The 14,516-nt window shown below is 52.9% G+C and overlaps 1 protein-coding gene across 6 annotated transcripts in view; it reads left to right on the top strand.

Annotated features, from left to right (window-relative positions):
* TCF7 (transcription factor 7) overlaps nt 1–14,516 on the top strand; it is a 70,613-nt gene that overhangs the window by 36,609 nt on the left and 19,488 nt on the right. For all 6 annotated transcript variants that reach the window (XM_086758824.1, XM_086758825.1, XM_086758823.1 and 3 more), the window contains exon 4: nt 12,621–12,753. In XM_086758824.1, coding sequence (XP_086614950.1) covers nt 12,621–12,753 — 133 coding nt within the window. The remainder of the gene's footprint in view (nt 1–12,620; nt 12,754–14,516) is intronic.

The raw sequence follows: 14,516 nt of genomic DNA, 5'->3' as shown, positions 1-14,516 counted from the left end.
CTGTTCTCCCCAGTCAGGGTCGGCCCGCCGGGACCCTCTTCGTGGTCGCCCGGGGTGGTTCACATAAAGCAGCATGGTCCAGTAGAAGATTGCTATTGCAATCTCATCAGAGCATGAAAATAAAAAGAAAGATTCAGGATGAGCACGGCTGGTATCTGCATCTTCCTCCTCCCAGGAAGGTGAGTGCATCGACCAGGAGGTGGCACAAAACCTGGACCTAAACTTCTCCCAACGAAATGGTGGTGGAGATGCACTCTACGAAGAGTTGTGGTTTCCATGACTTGGATTCTGACAAAAATAAATAATGTTGCTTAGAATTCCTGGCCCGGTGTGGTCCTGGAGCAGGTGGCCAGCTCCCATGGTAGAAGCAGATCGTTAAATCTGCACGGAGATTTCAGCCCGTGAGGTTTGCGCCCGTTGCTTCTTGTATTCAGATGAACCCCAAACTCAAAGCAAAACCGAGTTGAAAGAGCAAAGTTTCATCAATTATTTTTCTCATCAAAACCATGTGAAATCGTGACTTTCGCATTTTTTCTATGTGAAGCCTTTGATCAGCCCTGCCTTGTGAACTTTTGATCAGCCTGGGTTAAAATGAGGTCCAAGGCTGGGTACATTTTGTGTGGTCTCCGGTTTCGAAGTGGAAATGTCTCGTGTCTGCACTAAGCCTGTCATTCCCGGGCCGATACTCACAGCCGCTCTCGTAAAGCCGTAGCCAAAAACTGACCGAAGCTCTTGGAAGAAGCGATGCTGAGAAGCCAGCGCAGCCGTAGCAGGATTATTTAGTTTTTATTACTTAGCATAAAGCATAAAGTTTGCCCTGTTTCTTTACTGGTCCAAGTTATAATGTCCTGTTATGGCACTGTGTTTAGAAAATGAGACTTTCAGCCAGGGTCTGACGTTTGGAAAGCAGCTCTCTTAAAGCTGTTTTCCATACGGAGACCCAGAGATGAAAATCATCTCATGACCATCCCGTAGTAAAATCTTATGCAATTAAATAATTAAATCTATGAATCTCAATACCTGAAAAACAGGATTTGATGACACATGACGAGAGCGGAGTTAAAATATGCATGACTTTATCATCACGAGTGGGGAGAAGATGAAATTCAGGGATGGGGCGGGGATGGCGCAGTGCTGGCGTTTCCTCCTGGGTTCCCATCCCGTACCGTGAGTCCCATCCTGAAAATGAGCCCAGGAGGTGTTGCTGTATAGACTGGTTTGACAATACTGAAAAAAAAAAAAAGTGGTAAAGGATCTGAAAGGACCCCTGCAAGGAGTCGATCACTGCTGTGGTACTCGGAGCATCCCGTCTCTCTTGGTTTGCTATCTCGTTACCTGGTTCGTCGTGGGGAATTAGGAAATCGGGGTGGCAGAGCTGCGTCTTCCCCTCCAGTCTGAGCCCAGCTCCCGTGCTGGGGTGGGACTGCTCACTCCCGCATCTGGCCGCTCTGGGCCGGGAGGCTCGGGGAGCCTTTGCCGAGGGATTAGCTGGCGAGCCTTTAGACTGCTCCGTGTTTTACATCTCCTTGGAGGTAACATTTAAGGAACTTCTAGAAGTCAAGTGGCAGGACAAGATTAATTAGGATTCCTTTCTAATCCTAATTACAATGATATTTGCTTCCCACGATAGGAGACATTCATTATCATATGTATAAGTTTGTTTCTTTAGTCTGTCTGCTTCCCTCCCCCCAAGAAAAAAAAAGGTTCAATAATATTTAGTACGTTTTTACAGTCATTAAAAAAAAACCAACGCTTTTTAATCTGGTAAAAACATCAGATGGGCAGAGGAGAAAACCATTCAATTCCCTATTAATTTCCCTTGCTCTCTAATTATATGCAAATCCACCAAGCCCAGGTTTTAATTCAGCCATTCGCATTAAGAGATCAGAGAAAGATTCCGAATGGGAAAGCGGAGTTTGACGTAGCGTCGGGGGCGCGTACGAATTCGACTGGAAGATAAATTCCACATTTTAATTAAAATGTTTATTCCGCTCCGCACAATAACGCTTGCTTGCTTTCAGAGGGAAAAAAAAAGGGGTATTAAGCATTAAAGGAACTAATTCCTCCTATCAAGAAAATGGGGATTTCTCCCAGGCAGACACGGGGTATCATCCAGGATTAGCAGCTGTAGCGTTCTTTGTAAACACATCACCCTTGAAAGTGAGCAACGGGGAAAGCTGCTATCGCCTCACGGCTGCGGGCGTCGGGAGAGCATCCCTTGCGCTCCGGAGGGGATTATCTCCAGAGAGCATTCATCATGGAAACTGGGAAATACACGTGAGATTAGGATAATGCAAGGGTGGCTCCTGGCTGGGCAGCGGGCAGCTGTCCCCTCTCCTGCCCGGGGTCCCCGATGGGTTTTGGGGATCCCACTTGGGGAGGGTTGCCCCTCGCCCCGTGGGCTTCACAGCTGGTTGGCAAAATTAATGCTGGGGTGGGCGCGACATCCCGAGCCGCAGCCGGCCGTCCCCGTGCCGTCCCGGCAGCGGTGCTGCAGAAGGGTCTGGGCGAGACCCCGGGGGGGACAGAGCAGCCACCGTTCCTTCACCCCTGGCCGCGCGCGTTGGAAATGGGCTCGGCGTCCGTATAGATTTCAAAGGATTTCACCCTAGCAGGGAAACGCGCACGCGAGAACGGCGATAACTATTACAAATTCTCATCCCCGGCTGCATCGGCTCATCTGTTAATTAGCCGGCGGCGTGTGCTTGCGCACGGCTGCATCCGACACGTTCAGAGATCTTCTCTTGCTGTCGCGATGGCCGTATGCCACGGGAGAAAGCGCTCTCTGAACGAGTCAGCAGCGTTACGGTATCGTTATTATTGTCGTTATTATTACTGTTATTTTTTCAGACCGCGCTCACCGAGTTGGGGATTTACTTTCGGATGGGGTGAGATGCTTTTGAGTTGTTGGCTTTTCATTTTTTTTTTCAACTAGTGACGTTCTCGTGTAGTGAGATCCCCCCCTGAAGCTGAGCTTTGAGAGTAGCAAATGGAAAAGAAATAGAAAAAATAGCAAAACATAGCATAGGAGAGAATAGAATAGAGTAGAGTGGAATGGAATGGAATGGAATGGAATAGAATAGAATAGAATAGAATAGAATAGAATAGAATAGAATAGAATAGAATAGAATAGAAGTAAAATAAAGTAAAATAAAGTAAAATAAAGTAAAATAGGAAGTAAGGTGCCTGCCAGGAAGGGCTGGCAGCTGTTCCATCCCAAGCCTAGAGACAGGGACAAAAGCCCTGTGGTGGGTCCCCTGTCCAGTCCTGGGGTGACAGAGGTGACACCAGCAGGACGGTGTCACCCATGGCGGCCCTGCACCCCGGCCCCGCTGCAGCGCGAAGCCCGCTCTGATGTTCGGAGAATCGAAACGCCCTAAATCACATCAGAGTTGTTTTCTGTGTGTTTTGTTAACTCCCCTGCGCTCTTTCAAGTGCATGGGCTGGTTTGGTTTTTGTTTTGAATGGAAAGAAAAAACCCAGCCGGGCTGGCGGGAGCCCTCTCCTGATGCCCAGGGAATGGGTGAGCAAACATTTCCCTCCGGAAAACCGTGCGGCACTGACACCTGGAGGGTTCCTGTTGGGCTGATTCGCTGGCAGACGCACCCAGAAATCCCACGGGATTTTCCATCTGCTGCGGCAGCGCGTCCTCGGCGGGGAGGGATGCGACAACCAGACGCCAAAGCCACCTGGGTTCGGATCCAGGACCCAGCTAGGGCTGGGGTTTGCAAACGGTTCCTCAAAACTGGTGAAAATCCCCCGAGCCACCCAGGGACGCGGCTCTCACAGCGCAAACCTTCCTCCTTTCACCCAGCCTTTGCGCCCCGCGGTTCGGCCGGTCCCAGTGCTGCCCGTGAGCCGGACACGCGGGGGGTGATGCCTCTGGTCCTTTTGGAAAGGGTGCCTCAAGCCTTACCAAAAGGCGGACCTTGGCTCCGCGTCATGCTTCTATTTTGCTTTCCTCCCTTGCCCTCTTGGACATTTTCCTGATTAATTCTGGGTACCAGACCGACCGCTCGCCTTTGAGAAGCCAAGCGAGATAAAGGAGGTCAGATTTTATCGGCCCCTGCGGGTCAAGTAAGTGCCTTCTCGTTTGAAGCCTGAAATGTTACCGGTAACTCCAGGGTTTGCAGCTTTTGGTTCAAATTCTCAGAACCACGCAGCACGAAGGGGACAGAGATTTTTTTTTTTTTTTTTTTTTTTTCTTTTCTCCGTAGCCCAGCACACGAAAGAGGCGATAACCAGGGATGGATGCTGCAGCCCCGCCGTTATATTGCCGCGGCGTTTGGGAGAAAATAGCCGGGGTTTGGTGGCGCGGCGCGGCCCTTGGGTTGTATGGCCCCAGAATTTGTTCCCGTGAGGCCACATGTCACCGTTGCCCCCTGCGGTGGCCGGCCTGTTGGGCCTGGGGGGTGTTTCTGTCCCCCCTCAGCAGACGCAGCGCCGCGAAGCCGCTTTTAGCATCACAGCAGCGGCGTTTCCCGAGCAAGGCGAGCGCCGAGCGAGGGGACTTTCTGCGTCGCTGAGGAGACTTCTGGAGTGAGGTGGCTCTTGGGCTGAGTGTGACTGTAAACGTGGAGCCGTGATGCCAAAAGTTCATTTTTCGGGGGGTTTCTTTTCTCTGGCACGGGGCGTACTTGCCTCCGCGCTTGCTCCCTGTCACCATAAGAGAGCAGCCTCTGGGAGGGACTTTTCATCTTTATTTTTCCATGCCTTTTTTTTTTTTTTTTCATGAAGAACCACCTACATCTTTCTCTTACAAGATAAATACTTGCGAAGTGAAACGGCTCTTCCTGTGCCCGTAAACGGTGAAAAGCTCAGCTATTTCCCCTGCAGAGTTTAACTTTAAAAATAATAACCATCATTGCTTAAAAACAGAAACCAGCGGCAGCACAGAAGGTCACTGAGGACTTTTTAAATGTTTTGGCGTGCTTTCCCTGTGTTTGTCCCCATCGTGGTTGGAGCCTGGCCGCCTCTCTGAGTGTTGGGGCACAGAAGGTGTTAAATGCCGGGGGGCTCGTCCCCCGGTACCCCAGCTGGGTCCCCTGACGCTGCGCCCGCGCATCCCGGTCGCAGGGGAGAGTCGGCATCGCCGGAGCGGAGCTTTTGGCCGCTGAGGCGAGGGCGTCCCCTTCGACGTGCCAAAAAGAGCAGGGCTGCTCAGGTGCCTTAGCATTTTCAAAGCCGAGCTGGATTTTAAAGAAGCTGCGGAGAGAAAGGGAGGAGTTGTGGGAATGACGCTCCGGCAGCCACAACACGTGGAGTGCAGGGAGAAAAGCCCGAGCGAGGACTTTTTTGCCTGGATGTGCGACACCTGCCTTAAACTGATCGGCTCCTCGCTGCAATTCGTGGGCAGAATTAGTGCGAGGATGAATAGCTGCAAATTATTACTTTCCCTTTTGTTTTATCAGTGCTTGCGAGCACTTCTGGGCCAGCCAGAGATGGGGTGCATGGGGCAGGGATGCTCTTCTGGTCTTCCGACCCTGGGGCCGGGGCCGGGGAGATGCTGGCGCTGCTAAAATTCGGCTTTGCCGGAGGGGCGCACGGCTGGGCGAGGGCAGCGCCTGAGCGTGGGTGGCTTTAACTTTCCCTGTTTCCTTTCTGCCACGGCAGCGGGCTGGGGCGATGCGACTGCAGCAAAAGTGAGAAAAGAGAAAAAAGGCGTGCTGAGACGAGAAATGAGTCGACGCTGCCTTCGCCCGAGGGCTCCGGGCCCCCGACGCGTGCAGCCAGCGCCGAAAGCGGTCTGCAGCGGGTGTTTGGGGTGATCTCTTATCATGGCATCTCCCGGCGCAGCACCGCGGGGGAACGAGGGGTGAAGGTGCCTCTGACGCCAGCCGGGACCCTGAGCTGGGAGATTTTATCTGAACCCAGCGATGCCCTGAAACTGTGCGGGGCTGGGTTTGAGTCAGGGCTGCAGGTCCCCGAGCACCCCGGGCGACAGTGCCATCCTGCCAGCCCTCCCAGCAGCAGCTCCGACGCCGCGGGATGTACCCAGTGATGTCCCTAATCATTTGCTAATTTGGATTGATTATTGGTTAAAGAGCAAACGGCGCAGTCCCCCGGTAACGGGTGCCTTCCGCAGCAGCGGCGCTTGCTCGGTGCGGCCTGACCTTCTACCTTTCTTTCTGCGGCACGATGACTAATTTTGCAGTGAAAAGGAATTAATTCCTCATTGAATCAGCAACAGCAAAACTCCGTAGGTTTTGTTTTTCATAGCCGGCGCGTCGACTCATCTTGCTGTCTCTGAGAAGTGACGTCGAGGCGAACACATGTGGGGCGCCTTGGGGCCAGGCTGCACCCGGGGCTCTCACCCCGCAGATGCTCGAGCCGGGCAGGGGTGCGCAGAGAGGTGCTCAGCGCCCGCCCCATCCATCTCCCTGCTCCAAGGGGGGCTGCTTCCAGCCACAGGGGCTCCGAAACCCGGCTCTTGCCTTGGCAGTGACAGCCATCGGCGTGGCGCAGCCGCTGTTGTCCCTCGGCCAGGACGTCGCCCCACGCCGGCCGCCGCTGAGCTGGCCCATGGCTTTTTCGTTTCGCTATTTTGGGGGCCGGCGGTGTGGGAGAATTTGAAAGTGAGGTGACTAATCTCGCCTCACCACGGCTCGGCTCCCCGGCGAGGCTGGAAACCACAGCGCTCTCCCCAGCCACCGACTCGCGCTCCGGGCTGCTGCGTGCCGTGGGGGACGGATCCTGCACCCCTGGGGTCCTTCCAGCCTCCCCTCGCCCAGGGGGCTGCCGCCAGGACCAGGGTGTGATGGGGGCACCTGGCTCCGGTTTGGCCCTGCTTTGGGGCTGACCACGGGGATTTCGGCTGGCCGGGTGTTGGCCGGTGCTTTTGCAGGACGTGTTCGGTGGCAGGGAGCTGAGGTTTGCACGAGGGGTGGGCAGCACCCCGTTAGCCTTCCCAGCGAGCGCGGCGCCCCTTGCAGTCACATCCCCAAAGGTGCTGGGCCCCAGCTTTCCAAAAAAGCTTTTCAAAACCGGGAGGATGCTCCCGCTTGTGGATGCTGCTGCAGAAACCAGGGTCCAGCTGAGCAGGGAGCGTCTCGGGTAGGAAACAGCTATGGAGAAGGACGAGAAAGAAGGGAAAAAATTTGGCTAGGAGAGGTATGTGAATGTCTATCAGTAATTATTAGCCAATATAAATGAAATATCAGGTGAGGCAATGCAACTTGCTAAACTCTTGGAACAAAAATAGAAACTTCACAGTTTTGTCATGTTACATCTGCACTGGAATAAAATAAGCAAAATTAATTCCATTTTTTAAAAAAACCCCGGTGCTGTGCACAGCCCTGCCAGTCTGCCCCTTTAGCCCGGCGTGCATGGGGTCCCCTGTGTGGGGGCATCCGCTGTGTTTATGGGACCCCCCATGCTGGCACCCTCCTGTTTCAGGTCCCCTACGTCTGTAAAAGCCCTGTGCCTGCGGGGTCCCCTGTGCTGGGAGACCCCTCATCCCTCTGACGCTGACTCTGCAGAAATTGCTCCCAGCTGGAGCCGGGATGCTGGAACCGCTTTCCCTGGCTGATCCGCAAGCGGGCAGTCCCTCATTTCAGACCAGCTGTTAAAACATCGTGTGAAAAAAAAAATGTACAGAAGTGGCAGCGCAGGGTTCAGATGTCCAGAAATCCTGCGGAAGAAACTTGAGTGGAGTTTTCCTGCGAGCGGGGAGCTGGGGGATGCTGTGAAGGACACTCGGGTTTTGCGGGAAGGTGATGTTGTGCGGTCAGAGTTGGCCGACGGCGCGGTGCGTCGCCTAGGGGCGGAGGGCTGACTTTTGCAAAGTGTGAGCAAATTCTTGAATTAATTCTATTATTTTAAACATACGGGAAATCTGTAAAATACAAGCTTCTTTCCTCCAGAGCAGCATCATCCCTGTGACTTTGCCTTAAAAACAAACTATGAAAAAGCCAGCTTTTCACTTTTTTTTGTTCAAAACCTTGAGATACAGTCGTCAGAACGGAGAGGGGTTATTCCTAGGAAGGATGCCTTGTGCCGGCGTGCGACGGGGCGGACAAAGATCAACCTTGGCAGCGGAGCTCCTGCGTTGGGTCGCTGCGACCCGAATTGCGCAGGCAGGTTTCCTTTTCTCCCGTAACGCGCTGAACAACGCGGGTGCTCCACGCTGCCCGCCTGAAATTCAGCAAAACCTTGCTCACTGAATTGGGCACCAAGTGTTGGCAGGGGCGGTGGAATTAAGCTGCTTTGGTTTAGTTGTTAATTGTCTTCTACCAGAAAATTAATTTTAAGAATTGCCAGCTTGGTGTGAGCACTGAGTAGCTGCTCTCAGCTGTAGCAAGGAAAATTTCCACAGGTTATGAAACATTCACTGCTCTTTGTATTTTTTTTCTTTTCCTAAACTGATCCAAGCAGAAAAAAAACTCTTTCCAATTTTTTCTAACATTTTCACAGAGCTAAAAACCAAAGAGTTTTGCCGGCTGTGAAAATTTTTTTGTTTGGTCATTTCACTCAAATTTTGACTTTTGACCTTCTGTACTGCATTTTGCTAAGATCGGCTGTAAAGTTTAAAGGAAAAAAGTGTCAAGCCAGCAAGGTAAAACTACTCATTCTCAGCATGTCACAACTAAATAGATCAGTCTTAAAAAAATGAGTCAAAAATACTTGCTAATGCGAGGTGCTTTCCAGAAAATGTTTGATTGCAATCTCTAACCATTTTCTAATGAAAAACTGACGTTTTGCTTAAAAAAAAATTCATTTATAGTTCTGAACAGCCAGCACCATGCCGGCAGGCTCGGCTAAACCCCGGAGCGCGCCGCGGCGCGGCGCACGCGTAACGTGGGATGCGAGCGAAGGCCGAAGGATGAAGGATGCTGGACCCGATGGGGAGGGTGATCCTCCTGCCGGGTTTGTGTCTGCCCAGCCGAAGGAGGGGTTTCTAGCCAGCCTGGAGCTTCTGTTGCAATCAGACACCCTGCGTGAGCGGTGAGGTCTCCTAATTTTGCCTTGCCAACAATTAGTCTGTCTTAATAATTAATGCAGCTGCATTTTCTTTTTGCTCATCCAGTTACCTCCAGTTATCCAAGTCACTTCTTGGCTTTGACGTGGGAGCTTCTGCCCTCACGGTCTTTTTTTTTTTTTTAATTATTTTCAGCCATGTTGATGGGGGCTAATTAACGCCAGTAAGGCGACGCGCTGCGGGGTCGGTGTGCGTCCCAGCGCCGAGCGGCACCGGCTGCCGGCACGAGGCACGCGCGGACCCGACGGGCACCGCTCGCCGGGGCGGTGGGCGCTCAGGAGAGTTGCAGTTTAGCAAATATGAGAGGAAAAATGGCCCTCCAGGCTTGCAGAGCCCATTCTGCTGCTCCGTCCCTTCTGGAAATACCGTTCCGGCGTTGCTGTAAATGCGCCTCTTCATTTCTGTAGCGCAGTCGTGGCTGCACAGCTCATTCCCCGCCCTGCCCTCAAAGGGCTGTGCTGGGAGAGGCGAGACAAAGCTGTTCCCAGAGCCCTTTCATGTCCCCCCGCAGCTGCCGAAGGACGAGAGGTGCCTTGGGGTGACTTGGGGTTGGGGCCATGCCGCTGGGTGCTAGCTGCGTTATTTTGGGCGGGTGGGTAGCCAGCAGCTCCGTCAGCGCCGCGCTGAGCTGGAGTGAAACACGGCTTTGGGGAGGAGACGCAAGAAGATGCTTCACCAAACCGCGGCGCATCGCGCCGATGCCCCGACCAGCACCACCCGCGTCCTCCTGAGAGGACGCCAGACCAACTGCCCCCGTGTTACATCAGCTGCTCGGCAGAAAACGTTTACACCAAGTGGATTTTATGGCATGAGATGTTGTCAGCTGATAAGTTCTGGCTTTGAAAAGCCTCTTCAAGGTTCATGCACTGCAGCTGATTTTGGAATCTAAATCTAGAGCTTGTGAAAAAGAGGAATTGATACTCTTTCTCCGGCACACAGATTTCTATAAACGAGGTATGATTTCACAGCGAAGACGCGCAGCAGCCACAGCACGTCTGGTGCAGAGCGGGAGCTGCGGACGTCGCCATGGACCACAACCGTTACCAGTTGTGGTGATTAACCCGGGGATCACTACTGAAGGTGTCTTCTCTGTCTATCCAGATGCTTGTGCAACGTTTCCTTCTTCCCTTGGTTGGTTCAATGTGGGACACGGGTTCCTGTAACAGAGGGGGCTGATAGCCTCTAGCAGAAATTTTGGTCTTCCTTTTATCCTGAGCATCCTTCCCCACCAGCTTTTTATGACTTTAAAGAGTAGGAGAAAAGTTTTCCAGCAAGGCGAGTGCAAATGTAGAAGGGCCAGCTCTCCTTACTGGTTCAACATCTTGTTTCCCATCTCTACTGTTGGAAAATCTGAGTAAGCGACCTGCGTTCAATTGTACCACCACGCTACCATGTTCTGCTTTGATGCGAAAGGAGGACAGCCCGTGCCTTTGCTGTAACCGCGCGTGCTCGGTGCCCTGCGCTGTTGAGGTATCCCGTGGATCCACATCAGGACTTCAGCTGCCTTTGTAGTGGTCTGCGCCTTCCGTTGTCGCTCCGAAAGCTGTTAGCAGGGCGGCAGGCGGCGAGGCTGGCCGGTGGATGGTGCCGCGCTTTGGATCAGGCGCCGTGCGAGCGGGAAGGAGAGATCTGCCCCACTTAGAGCGGCAGAAATGCTTAAGTTGGGGTTTTCAAAACAGCTCAGCCTTGAGCTCGTTCTGCTCCAGTGTCATGTTAACATGTACACATAGGACTGCACATCCCTAATTTAGGCTTTCTGGCTCTTAAATAAGCTAAACCGTGGCTAATTTTAGAAATATCGCAGCAAAGCTATTCTTCATCTCGTTTCGTGGGCAAGAATAGCAAAAGCTCAGGGCTCCAAACCTGTGTTTAGCTAAGCGGGAGCCAGCCCAACGCCGCTCTCGATGGGAAAACCACGTGGCCCAGGGCCCTGCTGCAGGATAGGAACGCCTGTGCCACTCCAGTTTGTGCTGGGGAGAGGGGTTACATTCCCAGTATCCCCCTGTACACAATAAATCTACACCTAGTAAGGATCAGGAATTGGGGTTTTCCTTCATTCTTAAGTGCAGGCCTGCATGCCTCTTGGTTTTTATTTGCATGAGCAAGCCTTTGTGGGAAAGACAGAGGTAAAGCGGCATCTCCATCGTCTGTTTGCCTTTCCGCTTCGTGGGTTTCGTCCGCAGAGCAGGGATGCAGGACCTGCCCGGGACTCTTGAGCTGCTGGGCAAACGTCTCCTTGCCCATCGGCCCCGGCTCCACCAAAGCCGACTGGCGTTTCGTGCTCGCTCTGCCTGAGCAAAGTCGTTACCAGAGTGAAAGGCGCCATTGAATCAAGCGCAGAGATCGTAAATGGCTTGGCAAAAGTCACACGGCAGATCATCTGCGGGTGTCCTGGTGGGACACAGGAGGCCTGGCCAGCACTTCCCGGTTCCTCGCCCCCGGAGAGCTGTCATACCTGGGCCGTTCTCATTTTCTCCCCCGTTTTGGGGTACTCTCAGCCCTGCTTCTCTTTCTGGATTTATCTGGGACACATCCTAATGTTCTACCACCGTGGCAAAGTCATTTTGGGTTTAAAGGCAACCATGGGCGAAACCGGGCATGCAGGGAGCAGCTTGAGTCGCTCGGGGCGAGGAGGCTGGCGGTAGACGGCAGCGTGTGCGCGAGTCTGTTTTCCTCACAGCTGTGCGGCGCTTTTGAGCGGGTTCCCCTCTCTCTGCTGCAGCACGCAGAAGTACTCCCAGTTGTCTTCACAAAAAAAATTTTTACACTGAGGGTGGTAGAACACTGGCCCAGGTTGCCCAGAGAGGTGGTGGATGCCCCATCCCTGGAAACATTCCAGGCCAGGTTGGCCGGGGCTCTGAGCAACCTGATCTGGTTGGAGATGTCCCTGCTCCTGGCAGTGGGGTGGGACTGGGTGGGCTTTAACGGTCCCTTCCAACCCAGACCATTCTGTGATTCTATGATTCTAAAAAGCTCCTTTTACAAAGATGCTGGGCTCCCATGGCCTCACCGTGCGTAACCGGGAATAGCTGCAAGAGGAGACTGGATTTTTCTTTCCTAAATTTTCCCGGGTTTGTTGCATCCTCAGCTCCCTCTGGTCCTTCTCCCAGTTGGAGCTGGAGCTCCAACTCAGAGGGATTTCAGCCCGAGGGCTCGCTGGTGACCACGTTTCAAAGGCATTGCCCTCAGCATGGCTCTCCCTGATGAGGGCTCCGGTTAGGAAAGCCCGACCGTGGCTTTCGGAGTGAATGTGCAGGATGTGAAAGTCCAGATTTAGACCCTGTGGTAGCAGAAAACAAGAGCAAGGCATTAGGTAACGTGCTTGTAGCATTCATCCTGGAATAAAAGATACTGGAAATGAGTGAAAAAAAAGTTCTGGATTTTGAAAACTTGGTGTTGGTTTGGGCTGTTTTCCACCTCCCCGTGCAATCGTCTTCCGCCTTGGTTTATGGATTTTTCTTGCAGGATGCTGTCGTGTTTATTTAAGCAGGCAAGGGGATTTTCTGCCATGCCCTTGAGAGTCACTGGGGACTTCTAGTAATTCCCAGCCTTGCTTGCAACAACGGGCCTGCAAAGGGCACCGGCCCTCCTCGCTCGCGGAGCCCGACGACTTCTGAGCCCTCTCCCTCCTTCTGTCTTGCAGTCCAACAAAGTTCCTGTCGTGCAGCCGTCCCACGGAGTCCACCCGCTCACCCCGCTCATCCCTTACAGCAACGACCATTTCAGCCACGGCTCCCACTCGCCCCACTTGCCCGCCGACATCAACCAGAAACAAGGTAATGGAACCGCTGGGGACCCGCGTGGTGGGAGGGGGACGGCGCTGGAGACCACCGACATCAAGGCTGTCACCTTCCTGGTCCCAAATCAAGGGGAAAACTCAAGAGCTTTGGTCAGTTGGGGCATTGCTTGGCAGTAGGGGTTTATTTAGCGTTTTGGCAATGCTTCGTAGTCCTGGTCAAGAGGAGTTTGATATCAAAAGTGCTGACCCTGCTGATCAAGCGTGCTCGATTCTCTCTGCAAGCTGTCCTGTAGCTCAAGACCAGCCCGGAGCCCGCGAGATGACGCTTAAGAGTCAACCAGAAAATGGAAAGTAATCTTTCCTTTGACTCATACCCAAACTGCTGTCAGGTTGTCATTTTGAGAAAATAAATGCTTGAAACAGGAAGTATTTTGACTAACTGGGATTGGCGTCTGATCGCTGACTGAATCGTTCTGTGTGTGTGTCCGTAGCCACGCGTGACGTGGTTGCTGCATGGTTTGGCTCTTTGGGTTCCTGTGTGGGTCCAGGACACGTCAATTAGCTCGCGAGGCTATGGAGGAAAGTACAGTAGGTAGAGGTTAAACCCTGAACCCTAAAATAGAGGTGCGTGCCCAGGAATTCACCCCAGCCCATCGTTCTTCATGGGTTACTGGCAGGCTGAGTGTAAAATCGAACTTTTCTCAACCTTACGTTAGTGCCACAGAATCTTCCAACGTCTGTTCAGATTGCCCAGGCTTTTGCACAAACCTGGTTGTGATTTCTTGTGAAAGCAAGCAAATCCACCGGTTTGTGTCAAAGCATATTCAGGAAGGGAGTCGGGGTCCATCAGAGCCCCGAAAACAGTGCAAAAAATGGAGGCACAAAACCAACTATTGTGATTTGGGCAGAGGCCTCCACCCAAGGGTGATCCAAACTGTCACAGAGACGTCGGCTTCACTGAGTTAACATCATTGCTAACATGATGGGGTATCTAGGATGCTCTTGGCTGGAGAACGTGCTGAATTATCTCTGGTCTGAGCCGGGAGGTCGTGTTCTGGACCTCTTCATGAGGTCTGCTGTAAGAGACCAGGCAGATCCTGGTTTTCTTGCAGCCAGCGCATTGCTTGTCAGCCACCAGAGCGTAGGAGACTCAGCAGAGAAACACAAAGAGTTAACCAACTAAACCCATTAAAAGCTCAGCTAATGGCAGATTTTGGACTCTCGAGAGGAAGCCTGCAGATTTCTAAGTCTCTCAGGAGAGCGACCCAGCACACCTTCCTTCACGCTGCCTTGCAGAGCACAAAAGCCCTCACCGAGCCGCCCCCTGCGACTCGCTGTTAGCCTGGAAAGCCTTAAGCACTTCGGGAGCAGCTCGCCCAGGGGATGAGCTGGTTATGTCCCTCCGTGGAGGCCACGATTGGCGCTGGAGTAGTCCCTAAGCGTTCATCTCTGCGGTGGGTCGTAATTCTGAGAAGCTGTCCTCTGGCTGCACACCCAACCAGAACCTTCAGTGCAGGCACTTTCCAGTCTCCCCTTTCCCACTGAGCCTGTACATTTACATCGGAGGCAGAAGGAGTTTCTCCATCCCAGAGACCCCCAAGTCCTGTTCATGGAGAGGCTGAGACCCTCATCCCCAGCTGGGACCTGCCTCCATCGTGCAGCTGTCATCACCTATGCGTCCTCCATCCCTGCGCTGCTGGGGCGAGGGTTTCCTTCCCCATTCATTCTGGATGTGTCCCATCTCTATTTTCATCGCTGAAATATCTCCCATTATCACCTCGTGTAAGCACCTGAGAGTCA

This window comes from Chlamydotis macqueenii, chromosome 14, assembly GCF_036417535.1.
Source record: "Chlamydotis macqueenii isolate bChlMac1 chromosome 14, bChlMac1.mat, whole genome shotgun sequence".
NCBI classification, from domain to species: Eukaryota; Metazoa; Chordata; class Aves; order Otidiformes; family Otididae; genus Chlamydotis; species Chlamydotis macqueenii.
Note: the sequence above shows the minus strand (reverse complement) of the source record. Positions and strands in the feature narration are given on the sequence as shown.